This window comes from Schizophyllum commune (genome assembly GCF_000143185.2).
Source record: "Schizophyllum commune H4-8 unplaced genomic scaffold SCHCOscaffold_17, whole genome shotgun sequence".
Taxonomy (NCBI): domain Eukaryota; kingdom Fungi; phylum Basidiomycota; class Agaricomycetes; order Agaricales; family Schizophyllaceae; genus Schizophyllum; species Schizophyllum commune.
The window spans coordinates 30,356-47,048 of NW_026089554.1; the positions used below are offsets into that span (position 1 = coordinate 30,356).

General features: G+C 57.1%; 5 protein-coding genes and 2 non-coding genes across 7 annotated transcripts; 4 read left to right on the plus strand and 3 right to left on the minus strand.

Annotated features, from left to right (window-relative positions):
- Positions 1 to 726: 726 nt before the first annotated feature.
- On the plus strand, positions 727 to 2,723 carry SCHCODRAFT_01342670 (FAD/NAD(P)-binding domain-containing protein; the record flags this gene model as incomplete). The annotated part of the gene is made up of 9 exons (XM_003026421.3): positions 727 to 770; positions 819 to 1,027; positions 1,077 to 1,142; positions 1,194 to 1,552; positions 1,605 to 1,622; positions 1,671 to 1,847; positions 1,901 to 1,990; positions 2,040 to 2,090; positions 2,150 to 2,723. 9 exons carry the CDS (start codon positions 727 to 729, stop codon positions 2,513 to 2,515), a joined length of 1,380 nt encoding a protein of 459 aa, XP_003026467.1. The 3' UTR covers positions 2,516 to 2,723.
- SCHCODRAFT_02644812 (peptidyl-prolyl cis-trans isomerase) lies at positions 2,483 to 3,563 on the minus strand. Its single transcript, XM_003026525.2, has 7 exons — positions 3,466 to 3,563; positions 3,353 to 3,410; positions 3,235 to 3,301; positions 3,122 to 3,180; positions 2,946 to 3,001; positions 2,754 to 2,837; positions 2,483 to 2,704 (listed from the first exon to the last, which is right to left on the minus strand). Exons 1-7 carry the CDS (start codon positions 3,466 to 3,468, stop codon positions 2,696 to 2,698), a joined length of 336 nt encoding a protein of 111 aa, XP_003026571.2. The 5' UTR covers positions 3,469 to 3,563; the 3' UTR covers positions 2,483 to 2,695.
- Positions 3,564 to 7,099: 3,536 nt separating this feature from the next.
- Positions 7,100 to 7,179, minus strand: SCHCODRAFT_t280. The gene has a single exon. It is a non-coding gene; the product is annotated as a tRNA-Ala (tRNA).
- A 279-nt stretch (positions 7,180 to 7,458) lies between these two features.
- SCHCODRAFT_02644822 (uncharacterized protein) lies at positions 7,459 to 9,325 on the plus strand. The gene is made up of 6 exons (XM_050346405.1): positions 7,459 to 7,554; positions 8,011 to 8,134; positions 8,232 to 8,335; positions 8,384 to 8,530; positions 8,593 to 8,873; positions 8,926 to 9,325. The coding sequence occupies exons 1-6, from the start codon at positions 7,519 to 7,521 to the stop codon at positions 9,116 to 9,118; spliced, it is 885 nt and encodes a 294-aa protein (XP_050196986.1). The 5' UTR covers positions 7,459 to 7,518; the 3' UTR covers positions 9,119 to 9,325.
- On the plus strand, positions 9,209 to 10,129 carry SCHCODRAFT_02128989 (uncharacterized protein). Its single transcript, XM_050341881.1, has 2 exons — positions 9,209 to 9,615; positions 9,669 to 10,129. Exons 1-2 carry the CDS (start codon positions 9,299 to 9,301, stop codon positions 9,817 to 9,819), a joined length of 468 nt encoding a protein of 155 aa, XP_050196987.1. The 5' UTR covers positions 9,209 to 9,298; the 3' UTR covers positions 9,820 to 10,129.
- Positions 10,130 to 11,906: 1,777 nt separating this feature from the next.
- On the plus strand, positions 11,907 to 14,784 carry SCHCODRAFT_02706962 (ARM repeat-containing protein; the record flags this gene model as incomplete). Its single annotated transcript, XM_003026423.2, has 13 exons — positions 11,907 to 12,320; positions 12,376 to 13,158; positions 13,211 to 13,404; positions 13,458 to 13,538; positions 13,592 to 13,754; positions 13,810 to 13,856; positions 13,907 to 13,976; positions 14,029 to 14,152; positions 14,201 to 14,375; positions 14,424 to 14,499; positions 14,549 to 14,646; positions 14,701 to 14,710; positions 14,764 to 14,784. The coding sequence occupies 13 exons, from the start codon at positions 11,907 to 11,909 to the stop codon at positions 14,782 to 14,784; spliced, it is 2,256 nt and encodes a 751-aa protein (XP_003026469.1).
- Positions 14,785 to 15,697: 913 nt separating this feature from the next.
- SCHCODRAFT_t279 lies at positions 15,698 to 15,768 on the minus strand. Its single transcript has one exon. It is a non-coding gene; the product is annotated as a tRNA-Gly (tRNA).
- Between the last annotated feature and the right edge of the window lie 925 nt (positions 15,769 to 16,693).

Consider the following 16,693-nt stretch of genomic DNA (forward strand, 5'->3'; position numbering starts at 1 on the left):
CGTATCGCATGCTCTGCCAACATGCAGATACAGTGCGTCAGACCGTATGTCCATCTCACGCCCGCTCATCTTGCAACTTCAGCGCAATGAGTACATAGCGGATCGTATCTCAATTATGCTCACCGGCGGTCCGAGAGTTGAAGATCGCCCCACGTGAGTCCGGTCAATGTCGTACAACAGCCGCGCCACTTCGCTTTGGTTTCCTCGACCTTTCCATAACAAGCCGTCGAGTTCTCCTGGACCACTGTAAGCCGATTGTTCCCCGCAACTCAATAGACTGAAAAGCATGTCTTCACAGGCGATGTCGGCTGCAAGCGATCGGAAGCCTAGTCGTGCTCTATCGCTGGCAGCGACTGGGCGCGCGTCAGTATGCCGTACAGGGGGAGCGCATCGCGAACGACGCAGGCATGTTCTCATCCCTCAGATGGCTTTCTGCATGGATTTTGGTACCCCTCAGGTCATTGTTACGACCATGCACATCAAGCACGTCGACGGAGAGTTGACAACGTGCAAAGATGTCCACTCTAGAGTCGGCTTACTCGGATGCGTCTGAACCACAGCCGCCGCGAGTTCGGGAAAGACTTTCGGCATAGACTAAAAAATGGCTTGGCCCGATCGCCGGCGCCATCACGGTCGCTGTTCATCCGGCCGTCATAATATGTAGTATTTTCCTTGCTTCGTATAAAGGCCGCGACCAACGACACCATCCTTCCCCCACACGACGACATGGTCATTAAAGCTCAGACCCCCAAGCTCCGCATTGCTATCGTGTGAGTCAGCCTGGACCAGTCGCGAGCATGGACTGAGGTTGAATGCAGCGGAAGTGGCATCGCGGGGCTATCCCTGGTGAATGCCCTGCAGCGCTACTGCGATATGTCCCTTCTCGAGGTCACCTTGTTTGAGGCAGCCCGCCATCTGTCTCCCAAGGGCGCGGGTATTGTACTGTACCAGCGTCCACAACGCATACTGCGCGAAATCGGTCTAGGCGCGCTCTTGGAGAGATACGTCTCCGACCACAGCGACATCAGTACGTGTTCATGACTAGCGCCATATTTCTCGCTTCTCATGTTTTACAGCATGGCGTCTCCGATACAGTGATCAAGAGAATGGCTTCAATATTGACGATATGCGTCTGGAGGATGGTGCGTGTTCGTATTTTGGAGGTAGCGTACACCGCGCTAAGGCCTGGTTAGGTGTCTATCTCTTTCACAGACACGATTTTCACAAGGTCCTTCTCGACTCTTTGTCTCCGGACGTGCGTATCTGCCTCGATCACCGTCTGATGGATTATACGACTAGTTCTACGGAGACCACGTTGACCTTCAGCAATGGAACGACCGCTACCTGTGACCTACTCATCGGCGCCGACGGCTTGCGCTCACATGTCCGTCGTAATATGCTAGGAGCTCTAGCTGCCAGATCGGGCGACGACCACTATCTCGAGTCCATCCAACCCGTATTCACTGGCACGTACGTGTACCGCGGCCTTGTCGACGCCGAGGGCCTTGCGAAGCGGCACCCAGGTCACCAAGCGCTGAAGACACCGATCCAGGTGAGCTATCACTCATTCGCGCCTAACTCGTGCTTAACGCGCGATTTCACAGTGGTTAGGGAAGTACAGGGTGCGTTGGCAAACCTCTCGACTGTCGCTGCTCGCTTACAGTTGCCAGCACCTCACTACCTATCCCATCGGGCAGGGTCGCTATGTCAACTTCGCTGTCCATGTTTCTGACTACTCGGAGGAGGGAACACGCATCGATGGGAACGGCGCGTCGACTCCCGCCACCGTCGATGATGTGCGTGCGAAACTGCGCGGATGGGACGAAGAATCGCTCGTTCTCGTTGATGTGCTCCTTGATCTTCCTCTCGCAGCAATTCCATTGCTAATGAAGTTATGCAGAGTGTAAGCGGGATCACGAAGTGGCCCGTCATGGAACTGCACCCCCTTCCCGTCTACGCAGATGAGCGCGTCATACTTATTGGCGACGCGGTGCGTATAGTCAATATTGCCACAGACGCTCGTGCTAAAGGTCCGACAGGCTCATGCGATGACACATCATGTTGGTGCAGGCGCCAGCCAGGGCATAGAGGTGCGTCTCAACACCCGGAATGAGCCTAAGTTTCTGGCTGTGCTAATCCGCCCTTTCAGGATGGATTCATACTCGCCAGATGCATATCCAAGGCGCTGGAGATGTGCACCGGCGATGCGCGCGACGAACGCGTCATCTCCCAGACCGTCAAGCTGTATAACAAGCTACGCGTCCCGATGTCCAACTACCTTCTCGACCGCGCCCGCGTGCAAGGGAAGGTTTGGGGCCTCGCCTTCGAGGAAGAGAAGGTCGACCTGAGCGTCTTTGACCAGCTCCCCGCCAATTACGCCGACCTCAGCTTCACTGACAAGGCCGCTAGCCTCAGCACGGACAGCTACAGCTGGTTCAAGAGCGGCTTCATCCGGGAAATGGACGCTCTGATCGAGAAGGAACTCGGGAAATGTGAATACGTTTTGAGGGCTTAGTGAGCACGGCTGTTGCATGTCTTTGTCAGTCTGGATATGTAGTGCACTCGAGTCGCAGTCCTGTCAAGATACAAAGTGTGATACATCCGTAGTAATCCGAATACTTTGAGTCGTGGACCTACATCCATCATCAGTCGTCACTGAACTAGTTTCCTTCGCCTCCGTCACTCGACGTTATGATCACCCAGCCTGCGCAACTGCGTCAAAGCTCGTTCGGTGAACAATGAACATCGCTCACCTTCCGTATCTTCAGTAGTTCAACATCGAAGAAGAGGACCGCATTGGGAGGAATGATTGGCGGGACACCTCGCGCGCCGTACGCCTGCAGATGTAGAGTCAATCGTTTGCCCAGCATGCCCGTTAGGCAACAGGTGATGTGAAGGGCGTATGGGAGAAGAAAGAGTATAAGGTAGGTTTATTGAGGACCTACATAATCTGGCGTGCAGACGAGACGGGCTTTCTGCCCAAGGCTCAACTGGACAATGCCTTGCGGGCGTGAGTCAGTATGAGTCCAGGATCGGAAGCAGGGATGGAGGACGGAGCGTTTCTCGTCGTTGGGCGTTGTGTGGCGGTCAAGAGGGGAGATACAAGCCAAAGCGTACATACCTTCATCCCAGCCCTTTATGACCTTTCCGACACCGATCTGGGTCACAAATGGTTGCCCTCTGTCCATCATGTCCTAGTCAGTCAAGCTCCGCGTGAAGGGCCAACGTACGCACCTATCGCGGCTCGAGTCGAACTTGCTGCCGTTTGACAAAGTCCCCGTATAGTGAATCGTCACGAAGTCTGGAGAGGTCTGGTCCGCGCTGCTACTCGAGCCTACGGCGGATTACTCACCGCCTTTCTTGGGGAAAGTCTTCCCATCTCCAGGCTCATAGTTCTCAATGATGACGCCCTGTTTCGCGGCTAGTGAATCGTTGGAGTTGCAAGAATACAAGCGAGCGCCTCACCATATTCTCTGGCGGGGAGGATGCGCGAGGGAGATCTAGGAGGAGGCTGCGTACCTACCCTGCATAGAGGCCACTGCCAACCTCGTCTTATACACCCCCATCTCCTCCGTCAAGGTACAAAGAAGCCATAGATGCTGAGAGGTTGAGACATTCCTGCAATCTATCAACTGCGCGATGAAGCCCGCCGCTAGAACACTGATTAATGGCGCTCACCTTCGCAGTTCCTCGCCGGTCGACGGACGGGAATGACCTTCCTCGAGTCCGGACGTGACTTCCTCTCAAATTCGCTCCCTTGCGCGAGTCAATTCTATCCACCTTCATCAAAGTACCCTCCCCACACGCCGCAGACTCCTCGGCGAAAACGACATCGCAGAGGGGTTGGACGTAAGAGGGATATGAAGGCGGGGGCGCATTGTACCCACGTACGAGCCTTACCCCGCGCAGCGACGTCGACAACGAGGCGCCGACTGAACTACGTCAGGGCGCCGGGTACAGGCCATCCGGCACCGCCCACCGTAAAGTCTATGAACCTGAGCGACCGGGTGACTTCTTCCAGAGAGAAGCCAATACAGGACGCACCGATAAGAGCCCACGTGTTATCGCAATTTATCGATTGAGAACGGCGCGTACGTGCTGGCGGGGCCTATCGATTTGCTGAGAGGGCGGCTGCCTTTCCGGAAAAGCTGCACGTACTGTGTCGTGAGGAGCACGCACCAAATTCGTATCCTTGCATGGGCGCGGGGCAGCCGGATACGCGAGCCATCAGCTGAATGTTTCGGTCTGAAAGGGAATCCATCTTCGCTCCTTGGCAAGCCTCGAAGTCAGATTAAGGGCCTCGAAGCGCTGAAAAGGAGATGAGATGGAGGATCGCAGCATGAGACAAGGCCAGAGCGTACCGAGAGTTAGTGAATTGGATGAAGGCGATCGTGCAACAGCCCTCGTCAGCCCATACCCAGCACAGTAGCACAATTCGCGCGCCCGCAGAGGCGAGTCTGGGCGGAAGGACGAGGAGATCTCCAACAGCTACGCCCCGTCAATCGTGCGCTAGTGGAAAACGACTTGGCGGCGTGGAATGAGAAAGAATTCCTCGGACTGACCGAGCCGCATGATGTTGCAGCGCGTCGTCAGAGAAAGTGCGGGTGAGGTCTATGGAGGGCAGCCGTGGTTGCGTGAAAAGAGGCACGCAACACTTCAGAGGGTGCACGCACCTCACTCGTATCCCAGCGACGATTCGAGCGGTCTGTAGCGTGGGCGCATCGAAATCACTCAATGTATCCCGAAGCACGCTCGACCTTGAAGCACATCCTCCCCCCCCAAAAAAAAAAAAAAACATCCAGTCAGGCCAGTCGCATCGCTTCAAAGTCAAGTGTGATTATCTACCCGTTCTGAGGAAGGATGAGCAGGACAATCGAAGCGCGAGGATAGGCATAGACGTACCGACTGTCTAAGGACGTACCAAGTAACTACGCATGGAAGAGGAACGCGTTCCTACAATCCTCGTCGTCCAGTGGATCCCACCACTCCGTTAACGCGGGGTCGCGCCCGACGGAACAATGTCCAACAATCCCCGTGAGCGCCGCTGCCGTGGCGTCCTTCAACCGACCACACCATAACAAAACACAAGGACTCGTAGCGGCGACTCTGACTGACGACATCGGACCATCTCAACCAGCGCCTCCTCGTCTGTCGCGCGAGTTGAAGATCGCCAGCCGGCGCGGACCCGAGAGCAGGGTTTTGGAGGTGCCTCTCCACTTGAGAGCGCGACGATCACGGCGCCCACGATGAAGACGTCCGTGCTGAAGGGTTCCCAGATCTCGAGTCAGCGCCGCACGTACCAGCCCCACCAGGGCGCATGCATCGAGGAGATGTGCCGAAAAGCGAGGGAGTTGAGAGAACGCGAGTCGAGTCGCCGGATCATGTCCAGCGTGTTCGTGAGCAGAGCGCGCGTCCAGTGAATGCTGATTTCCTCATCGAGAACGGCCGACTCGAAGCGTAGTTGGCGAAGTCGAGGGGCCGCAGTGCATCGCCCTAGACCCCTGCGAGCGCCCCATCATCCTAATGTAGGAGAAAGGTGAAAGACTCGGCTGTAGGTGAGATGGTCATTTCGCCTTCGGTCAGCGAGGTGCACGTCACGCGCTTGAGAGCCGTGAGAGCCGCGAAGGGCCCGTTGCGCCTCGACATCGGACCGTGAACACGCAAGTCCTACAGTTGGTGAAATGGCAGAGATAGAGCCCAGGGCAGTATATCGTACGTGAGATGCGTGAGCTGAGGCGCGACGTTGAAGAGATGCAGATTGTGGAATGTAGCCAGTCGGTCGTCGGGATTGCGCAAAAGCAAGTATCGAAGCATCGAGAGCCGAGTCTGGTATACGAGCGCCTGCAGGTTCCATGCTGCATGTCGAGTCAACTCAAGCCGTCGCCACCGCTGCGAGGTCTCTGCGATCAGCTTTAGTGTCGTCCACGCGAGAATCGGCGAGGGCGATGGTGATCTCGAGCGGAGCAGTCCTAGCGCGCAAGAGATAGGGCGAGAAGAGAGGACGTATGAGCCAGGCCTTCTCTTCGTGGTCCTCCGTGCATGTCACGCAGAAGTCTGAAAATAACGATTGAGTGCGAATGGCAACGGCGCGCCAGAGCCGATAGACGCGCGCTAGGACCACCGGCGTCCCGACAGGAGAATAGACCTCAACACCTTCACAGGTGTAGGAGAATATGTCTAAGAGTACGTCCGGACATAGTGGAGATGGTCCCGCCGGACTTTGTGCGAAGGGTGGCTGGTTCTGTTACAGTGAGGTTGGACGTACTAGGAGGGGCATCAGTCAGACTATTATGATAAGATGCGGTACGCACAACGGTTCAGCCTTTCCTGACTCTCTTGGGATTGACCTACGAGTGGCGGCGTGCGCGAAGGGACGAGTCAAGCCGCGCCCGGCCTCATAGACGCGCGTGTCTATGACGTAGCGAGAACACGCGGTCACGGGGTGAAGTCACCAAGCTGTGTCACGTCCGCATAAATTAAATCACGGTTCTCCTCTGCCTTTCATCGAGCCATCCCAACCTCTCTGACGATGTTTCTCCCGACTTTGACCTCTACAGGGCTTCATCCGCTTGCATACTCAACGGGATCTCTCATTTGCCTGATGCTGGCTCACCTTTCGGCGCGCATATATCCAGCTGTTACTCAGAGATCTAAATCTCGAACGCACACCAGCGCTTCGGGACTCTTCAACGTATGTCAGTGCGAGTAGAGCGAACAAGGTCAGGAGATAGTCTTACTATGAACTTGCTCGATTTCCTCATAATTGTCCTTGAGATCTGCTCGAGGGTGATGCGCGCTATCTTCTCCTTTCCAGATGCGTGCTCAGTACACCGAACTTTGGTTCCTTCGCAGGCAATCTCCAATGTCGATCTCGTACAGCTGCCCGTATGTCTTCCCATCTGCGTCTCTCTTGACCCAAACCTAACAGCGCTGAATAACCCAGACATCGTCGCGCGATGCACAGGCATGTGGTGTCGCCTTGGACTCAGCGTTGACATCGCCTCGCCTGTCCTCCGGATCGAATAGCTGTAGCGCCGGGCCCCCGGACAACCTGAACGTTCACAATGGTGAGCAAAAACAGGTGCTGGGTTTGCTACCATGGACACTGTGGGATTTGAACCCACGACCTCACGCATTCCTCAGTGCGAAGCGTGCGCGCTACCCCTGTGCCAAGCGCCCATTGGACAACTTCCCTAACATTGCGTCCAGTGCGCGCCGCATGTCCTCGAGCTCCAGGTCCTCTCCACCATGCGTATCTTCCTTCCCAGATAGGTCCTGCCATAGACCTTCCTTCCTTCTACGCCGTCGGCCTTCACCTTCTCTCCATGCCACCTTCGCATCCCCAACGAATCAAGATTCGAACATTGCGACAGCGCACGTGCGTAATTGCGGGGTGAGCCGGGAAGACGCGCGCCACGCGTTCGGCGTCTCAAATTTGAATCGCGACGTACGTCGCCTTCCTTGCTCCTGACCTTCGTCTCCTTCCTCGAACGAACTTCACCCCCCTCACTCGACGCCATGTCTCTCCCGCAGCCCGTTCCCCCGTCGTGGAAGGTGAGTTCTTGGGCTTTCTGTGCGCGGAGGGAAGCAGAGGAATGGCGCGAGAGGAAGGAAGCGCGCCGACGAATGACGCCAGCGCGGCGCAGGAAGGGGGGGGGCGAACGTGGGGCGAGCAGTGAGGGGAACGCGCTCTACAGCGGGGGACGAAGGGCTTGAGTGTGCGCTGCGGTCCTCACAACGCTCTCGGACGCGAGGGATCGGCACCGCTCGCGCCAGCCGTGTTGCGCGTTGCTCGCGACCTCGCCTTGCGTGTCCCGCTCTTCCCGAGGAAACAACGGCGCTCACATCCTCGAGGACAACCCGAGTCATCTCCCGAGCCCTCCCTTCCTCACCCCGAAGTCCCCCTTCCACGCGTCTCCAGTTGCTCTCACCCCTTGTTTCCTCCATTTCCCTACCCCATACTTCCCGTTCCTTCCTTCTCCCAAGCACGACGCTAACACCCCACCCCAGGACCTCGGCAAGTCCGCCAACGACCTCCTCAGCAAGGACTACCCCTTCAACGTCCAGGCGCTCGAGGTCAAGACCAAGACCGCGAATGGCGTCCAGTTCCGCGTAGCGGGCTCCCAGGCTGCTGGTGCGTGTGCTTCTTTAGACAGGGGTCGCGTCGTTTCGTCGCGCGCAACGACGCTCTCCTCGCGTGCAGAAATCCAGTTGCTGACGTCCGACTGCAGCCCCGGGCCCGATCAACGGCGAGCTCGAGGGAAAGTACACGGACAAGGCCCACGGCCTCACCCTCACGCAGGCGTGGACTACCAGCAACCTTCTCCGCACTCAGGTGCGTAGCCTCACCCTCTGCCTTTGCGCCTACTGATCCCCCTCGCAGATTGAGCTCGAGAACCTTGTCGCGAAGGGCTTGAAGCTCGACGCCATCACCTCCCTCATGCCGGACAAGGGCACCAAGTCCGCGACCCTTAACGCCGTCTACAAGCAGAGCGGCGTCCACACCCGCGCTGCTCTCGATGTCTTCAAGGTGAGTTGACAGGCGCGCTACCCGCTCGACTCGGCCGACCCCATGCTAAGAGCATCACGCAGGGCCCGACCGTCACCGCGGACACCGTTGTCGGACGCGACGGCTTCCTCGTCGGCGCCGAGACCTCGTACAACGTCACGGACGGCACGATCGCCAAGTGGTCCGCCGCGCTCGGCTACACGGACACCAACTACGCCGTCACGCTCCACGGCCTGAACAAGTTCAACACCTTCCACGCGTCCTACTACCACCGCGTCTCCAAGGACGTCGAGGCCGGCGCCAAGGCCGTCTACGACACGAAGGCGACCCAGGGCGGCGTCGCGCTCGAGGTCGGCACGAAGACGTGCGTCCACCGCCATCCATGCTTTGTCGCGCACGCTGATCATCGCCCGCAGCTACCTCGACGACGCGGCGTTCGTCAAGGCGAAGATCAACAACCAGGGCGTCGTCGCGCTCGGCTACACGCAGGCGCTGCGCCCGGGCGTCAAGGCCGCCTTCGGCCTCGCGCTCGACACCACGAAGCTCTCCGGCGCCGTCGACGGCTCGCCCTCGCACAAGGTCGGCTTCCAGTTCACCTTCGACGCGTGAAGGGGTGGCGGACGTGTGGTGGGGGATGGCTCGCGCGCGCCGCCGCGTGCGTGGCTTGTCCGTCCTGTGCAGCGGGAGGAGATGACGGGCTACCGGATCTCCGTTCGCTGGGTGGACGGGTACGTGGGCGTCGGGTGCGCGTGTGGGTGGGAGGCGGGGTAGTGCAGATATGTACGGAGAATGAAAATGGTCTGTTCCTCGGATGTCTACTGTTGTTGCGAACGGGCTGCGTACTGCTTAAGATCCAGGGCCTGGTGGTTGCAGACACGGAGCTGCATGGTGTACACCTGCGCCTCGTCTATCCTAACCTCGCGGCTTGATTGGGGGAGCTGTACACTGCACCTGACCTCGACCTTACCTTTCTGGCCGCTGGTCAACAAGTCGCTTCTTTACTTAACCCACCTCTCCCCGGGACGAGCGGTGTCCCTCAGGTCCTACGAACGAGGGTTGGACTCGGATGAGGTTGGCCTACCGCCTGTGACCGTCGACGATACACGGTGCGCGCGTATGGATCATGTCGCTTGGATGCTACTTTATGCACACGTATCAGACTTAACATCATCCCTCAAAAGCACCCAGCAGCCGATAAAGTGCCGTCCCGCGGGTCGATAGCCAGACATTCTGAACTACTTTCACCTTCATACAGACATATCGCGCCCATGCGCGCAACGACTTCATCCTTGGTTGGGATGAACCCGTGATCTGCCATCCCCCCGTTGGCTTGCCTATAGTCTTCGCGCAACGCATCGGACGATTGGGGACGATTGGAGGCGTTTCCGCGCCTCGTTCCACCATGCACTCTCTTGAGGTGAGGGAGCCATTCGAGGGAAAGGGCCCTGAGGGTCGTCGCGTAAGCGAACAATCCTGCGCCTATCCCCCGACGCTTTCCATCAGATCATCGTCTACGTCTTCGTCAATGTCTTTGGGGCTGCTGGTTGGTCCATAGCCCTTCCGCAAATTTGCGGCATTCTGCCAGACCTCGTTTGCAGCAGTCCGTCGGTCTTACTCCACCTCTCGCATCACCTGCCCTCAAGAATACGAATAAGACGCACGCTACTAGTTGCTTTCTGGCACTCACTGCTCCTGTAGCGGTCCGACGACCTTTCCCTCGACAACGTCGTCGACCCCAAGACCAGCGTACACGCACGGCATTGAGTAATCTCGTCGAGCTGCTTCGCCGCGCGCCGACGCTGCAGGACTTCAGACTTTGGGGGCATATCCAAAACGAGCGGAGGCTGGCGTTGCGACTGAAGTAAGTAGAACGCGCTGCGTTTGATGCATGTCCGCCAATCCTACCGTGGCTTCAGCCCCTCGCTTTTGCTTATGTGCACCAGAACGACTCAACGCTCGTCTGTATAGCTGCATTGCGATGGACGGAAGTGCTAGAGAGCCTGCGTTCTGCTACTGCGGTCCATTGAGTAGCGCCGTGCCCATGCGTTGCGCGGCGGTTACGAGATCCCTGACTGGTGTGCAGCACTAGATATCGATGGGTTTTGAGAGTAAATTGCTGTTCTACAGGTGAGAATGTCGAGATGCTGATGTATTCCGTTCGTCGCGACCTGAAAGAACAAAGACTTCCTAAAGAGGAGTTGTTCTGAATTCGGCATGAATCGGCAGCTGGATGGTTTCAAACTCCGATAATTCACTCTTCTTCCCAACCATCATATGTTTGTTGAGCCTCTCGTCCCACCTGGGAGAGCGTCTATGATCTGGAATGAAGTCCCCGAGCCTCTTCAATCAGGACATGCAACTATAGCGCACTCTAGTGTACTGCATCCGTCACCCCGAGGATGAAGAGCGTGTTCGCGGCGTACGTTTCACGAGGCCCAACATGTTCAGCGCAGATCTTGCGAACGTCGGACAAGGCCACAAACGCCGCAGACGTAGCAACGGGCACATGAGCAAGGTAATTTGCCTTCCCGCGTCCTTGCTGGTTCGTGGATACTGTACGACCGTGCCTATGGTTCTGATCTGCGCCCAACCTCCTGATAGCCAATATTCTCAGCGCAATCGCTGTCGTTGTATCATGCGGAACGACGACAGCTTCCTGATGCTGCCGCGGGGTGCGTCTTCTACGACCGGGCCGTCCCTTCCAGGGCTCCACTTATTGCGAGGAAGACCTCAGGAGCGTCGACATCACACAAGCTTCAGGAGGTTTCGAACATGCTGATCTCTGACCTCGTCGGATGTCGCGTCGTGGGCTTCGTTTACGAGCACGATGCATCGGTGCTTGTCCTAGCGGTACGCGACCAGCAATATCATGCTTGCAGATTGATACTTACCCGGCGGCGAGCTATCTGACCGGACGATATCACTGCCCTGGTGTCGAGCACCGGGACATTCGGGCAGGTGAACATGCGCGTTCGACGTCGGAGATGGAGCGGTGCGTAGCATGATCTTCCTTGCAAGACGCAGCGGCGCTAATTTTCGAGCAGAGTTCGGTGACACGACAGCGCATAATAACTCGGGAGCGTCGACGGGGCGTTCGGACGCGCTCGGTGTGCCTCTAGCGGCCGTACGCTGTGCTTGTCGTCTCATATTTTGGCTGGAAACTATGGCGCGCCTGCGGGAGCTAGCGCTGCTAGTCGTCCGGGGCGCCCCAATTCCACGGAATGCGACGGGCGGGAACGAGTGATCGGAATGAATGCGGAGGACGTCCGCAACCGAAGAAGGGTGACAGGTGCCCGGCCGGGGAAGCTAGTATATGCGGCACGTCAATATTTATTCCAGCGACTTGCTCCTCCTCTCCCTTGTCTCCTACCACCATCCCAACGTCACCTTCTCTACCATGGAATCTAGCGAAGGCGTTCTCTCGTCGCCGGCGACGCTGTCGCAGACCCCGGCTCGCGCGCGCCAGCAATCCGCGTTGAACTCGTCGATCTGGGCGCCCCAGCCGCAGATCATCGACACGACGTGGCCGCGCGCGATCGACAGCTATGCGCAGACAGTGTCGGCGCTCGCAGATGGTGACTTCGCGGTCGGGCAAGGTCGTGACTATGCCGTGGGGCAAGGTCGCGACTTTACTGTCGACCAGAGTCGCCTGAAGCAGGGCTCAACGCCGGCGACGAACTTGTCACCGATCACCCGCGAGGATGTCTTTGGTCCCGTCGGTGGTGCAGGTGGCGGGGGCGGTGGCCCTCGCAACAGTGTCGGCGCTATCGGAGACGGGAGGCAGAAGGCCAGCCCGAGGTTCGAGGATATCGTACGTCCCATGCTTACTGCGGCGCCTCCGTCTCACATCTGACGCATATACCCAGCATGTCGAGCAACTTCTGCGCACACTGAATCTCAACTCTCCCGAGCCATACGTGCCGAAGCCTCCCCTCAGCCTCAGCTTCGACGCTTCGCCAACCTCGCCCGAGTTCTCTCCCGCCTCGGCTTCGTCGGTTCTCCTCACTCCCACCGACCTCTCTCCGGCTCGTTCGAACTTCGATCTAAAACTGCAGGCTCCTTACGAGCTCTCGACGCTCTCATCTTCCCAACTTTCTCAAAACTCCTTGCTTATTGACCCCGCTTCGCCTACGCGCAACCTCACTCTCGACCATCACTTCTCGCCGTCGCAAGCTCAGGCCGCGCTATATCGCCATCAACAACAGCAACAATCTCAATACGCTAATTCGACCTATCCATACTTCTTCGAGCCACTGTCAGAGCAATCGTCTCCAGTCACGCCTCAGCATGCGCCCATGTTCCATTCGTCGCCCGCGACGCCGGTCACCCCCCAGGCGTTGTACAACTCGCCTCCGATCCGACGTGTCGATACGTCCAGGATTTCGGTCGCGGATTGGAACGTCCCGCTCCAGCTGCAGCCTTTACTTCTTCAGCAGCAGCAGGCCGCGAACGCCGGCACCGCGGCGGACTGGCTACGTCGCGACGCCAAAAGCGTCCACGACTACGGGTCCAGCTTGCTTCCTGCTGCCGACGATGGCATGCTTCGCCAATCCTTCAGCTACCACCAGTCTCCTCAGCAGCTCCAGTCCCCCTCGCAGTCCAGCACGCAGCAGAACCAGTCTTCGCATGTTTCGTCGTCTCCTCATGAGGTGAGTCTATCAATCGTCGACATGGTGATCGTATGCTTATATGCGCCTTCAGCCGATCAACTTTTTGTCCCTCTTGCACCCGTCCTCGTCGCCGCCGTACCACGTCTTCGTCTCGCGCATCATCAAGTCGTCTGACCAGCAGGCATCGATCTTCCTGCAGCAGAAGCTTAAGGTCGCGGATGCCACGGAGCGCGGTAAGATCGTCGACGCGATTTGCGCGAGGGGCTTCGAGATGATGGCGCATCGGTCAGTGTGCTCTGCGTGCCCAATTATCGCTCTGAAGCTGACATCGCCTGTAGCTTCGGGAACTGGGCCGTCCAGCGCTGCCTTGAGGCGGCCGCTACTGCCGAGGAGAGGCGCAAGATTGTGACGTGTATGCGGTACGTCTTCCTTGCCTGATACTCGCGAGCCGCGCTAATAAGTGTCAAACTAGTGGACGTATCGTCGAGCTAGCGACCAACTGCTACGGCTGCCATGTCCTCCAGAAGGCGTTGGACTGCGAGGAGGATATTCGCCTCTTGATCGTGTCCGAATTGCTGCACGGCGATCCTGCGCAGACGCTTGTGAACAAGCATGCATCGCACGTCTGGAGCAAGGTATATCGGCGCACCCTTGGGTCGAGGTCTGTTGTGATTGACATTTCACTCGCAGATTATGGAGCTGTCCTGGACGCCTCCGGCGCCGCCTATCTTCGCTTAGTATGTCATTCGCCTCAATTGGTTCCTTGCATCACTGATCTACCAATCAGCGTCAACAAGTCCCTCAAGGGCAAGTGGGCGGCTCTCGCGTGCCATGAGACGGGGTCGCTTGTCGTCCAAGTTCGTGTGTTGCTTCATCTTCATATCGCATCTATCTGACGCGTGCATGCAGCACGCCTTCGAGAACCTTGAGGACAGCGCGAAGGACGGCATCGTGGACGAGATCCTGCACCAGGGCTCGACCGTTTTCAGCGAGGTTTGTAAGAACCAGTGGGGCTCGTACTGCGTTCAACACAGTATGTTCGTCTTCATCGTCGATGAACGCGGTCACTAATACAGTTCAGTCCTCGAGCACGGCTCCGACAAACACCGGCAGATGACGCTCGACCATCTCATCACCGGTCTTCTTGAATACGCCACCAACGAGCAGGGCTCGAAGTCTGTCACGAAGGCGCTGAAGGAGGGTGGCAAGGACACGCTCGACCGCATCATCAAGCGCATGTGCGAGCCTGCTAAGGGGTACGTGATATGTTCTTTATGCGCATGCGTCGACCAATCGCATTTCAGTGCTCGCCGCGCCATGATCGTCGACCTCGCGTTGTCGGTGACCGGAAGCCAGCTCATCGCGAGCATCTTACCAACTGTACGTCAACCTCCTCATCCCGCTGAACGCTATCTGACTTTCTTGATAGGCCGACAAGGACCAGCGCGCTATGTTGTATGACTGCATCCGCGGTCACATCGTCACCCTCCGCGGCTGCAAGACTGGCTCCAAGGTTATCTGGCTCTTGTACGTCTCCGGTTAACAGTATACTGAGTGATCCTTGCTCACATACTCTCGCAGTGACAGAATGGTTCGCCACCAGCTTCGGGGGGGCTTAACCCAAATGCTGATGTGTACCTTCAGCGCGCTTACTACGGCTACTAATTGCTCTGATCGCTTCCCGCCTTCGACTTCGACTCGGCCGCCACAACGGCCCTCATCTATCTTCCATCTTACTGCAGCCCTCGCTTGACAAGTACAACTCGGCTTTAATCATCATACGGGACGCTCGCCGACTCTCCCGATACTGGAACTCATAATTGCACTCGACTTATAATCGCATAAGACCTCACCCCGCATACGACCTTACGCATGTTCTCCCGCTTTACGCATTCGTATCCGCACCGTAATCTGAACCCTGCACTATCGCGCACCGATCTCATAGCACGCTACCATCGCTCTCCGTCCGTCGCTCGCATATCTCACGCATACATATCGCCCCGCTGAGCACTATATTCTGTCCTTGTTGTCCCCGTCCAACATCCGTCGCTCGTATGAGCGCCGTCCCTTGACGCTCGTACCCGCTATATTTCAACCAACCCCTTCATTTCTTCATCCATATCATCGCGGTCACCCGCATTTATCCTTCGCTCAGTTAGTTCGCGTTGTTGTTTTTTGCTGCCATGTACTCGGCTTCGATTCATACCGAGACGCTTCTTCCTATCGACAGCCGCTTGCCGCCGCGCATCTGATGTCTGTTGTTCGTACTTATAACTCACCGCCCATCGATACATTGACAGTACATGTCACTATCTATCTACATCGCTATCTTACGGTCTTTGCTCTGTCCTACGACACAAGCACATGGGTATAATTACGATTATAGTGTTGTCTTCCTTGCTCGTCAAGATAGTTGGTGGATTGTCGATGCTAGATTGTGCGACGCTCCAGAGAGTATAGGCCTTGTAAATTGAACTGAAGAGACTTCGCATTGACTCCATGATGGAGTGCATCACAGTATGTGGGACGAACGACAGGACGAGGCAAAAAGTCAGCTAGAAGGCTCGAGTGGACGACATGCATTAAGGGGGAATCGAACCCCCGGCGGGTCGATGGCAACGACCCAGGTTACCACTACCCCATTAATGCGTTACTGTCATCTCGTTTCCAAATGTCTGATCTGCTCAGGCAACAAGTGTTGGTACTGTCCGCAGAACGCCGGACGTGCATAGCGAGGATGGAGTATCGTCAGTGGGACGAGAATGAAGATCACAGCGGGCGAGGCACTGTCACGGTCGCCGCACCAGGGAACTCCTGCCTTTCTTGTCCTTGTTCCGAACCACCATCATCACAAATGTTCATGCGCGTATTCATAAGCTTCCAGACGATTCACTCGATCTAAGTACCGGCGCTTTCAGTAGCACAGATGGCACTGTCCCACGGCGTAAAGCGAGACTCCCGAAGAACAGCGCGCGGAAGCACTGGTTCGATGATAGGTATACCATCAACAGCGGGATTCCGAAGTTCTCAGTCTTGCTTCACGAGCTCCGAGCTGACTTGACCGGTGTACAGCACCGGTAGCGCGGCGAGTGAAGGAAAGGTAAGTCCGTTCGGTCTCTCGAGAGCTCGGGAGCTCTGATGGTGAAGTCGTAGGTCTGAACTGCTTGGTCGCTCTTCGGTGTAGCCTCCCAAGCCGGAGCGTAGACATCGTGATATACAGGTTCCGGCGGTGGTCAAGATCACGATACTTTATTGATCTCGCAGGAGAAGCGCTCCGGTAGGCCGCCGGTCTATGATCCATCTTTTGGCATAATTGGGCGACCCTTTCGCCGCATTCACAGTTTTCCTCTCGACTATGGCTCTCGACCCTTGGCTACGCGTTCCTCTCGAGGTTAGCATCTGCTTCCTACCCGTCTTCATGGATGCACCGATCTCATTATCACCCATCAGGTGTACACTCTACCATTGTTACGACTCGAAATACTGCTCTGTGGCTGATCCGCCTTCGGCTTTCGTGGAATACGCGCCACCGAGGGGCGCTTCCGCCCTCGGCGTTGCTCTACGCGCCAGCCTC

Excerpts from the sequence above, each read along its gene's own strand:
- SCHCODRAFT_02644822 (XM_050346405.1), top strand. The coding sequence starts at position 7,519 with ATGTCTCTCCCGCAGCCCGTTCCCCCGTCGTGGAAG. Across the intron at positions 8,135-8,231 it reads AGCGGGCTCCCAGGCTGCTG|CCCCGGGCCCGATCAACGGC; the intron begins GTGCGTGTGCTT and ends GTCCGACTGCAG. Across the intron at positions 8,336-8,383 it reads GCAACCTTCTCCGCACTCAG|ATTGAGCTCGAGAACCTTGT; the intron begins GTGCGTAGCCTC and ends TCCCCCTCGCAG.
- SCHCODRAFT_02128989 (XM_050341881.1), top strand. The coding sequence starts at position 9,299 with ATGAAAATGGTCTGTTCCTCGGATGTCTACTGTTGTTGCGAACGGGCT. Across the intron at positions 9,616-9,668 it reads GTGACCGTCGACGATACACG|ACTTAACATCATCCCTCAAA; the intron begins GTGCGCGCGTAT and ends CACACGTATCAG.
- SCHCODRAFT_02644812 (XM_003026525.2), bottom strand. Across the intron at positions 3,002-3,121 it reads CATAAAGGGCTGGGATGAAG|GCATTGTCCAGTTGAGCCTT; the intron begins GTATGTACGCTT and ends CACGCCCGCAAG. Across the intron at positions 2,838-2,945 it reads TCGTCTGCACGCCAGATTAT|GCGTACGGCGCGCGAGGTGT; the intron begins GTAGGTCCTCAA and ends CTACATCTGCAG.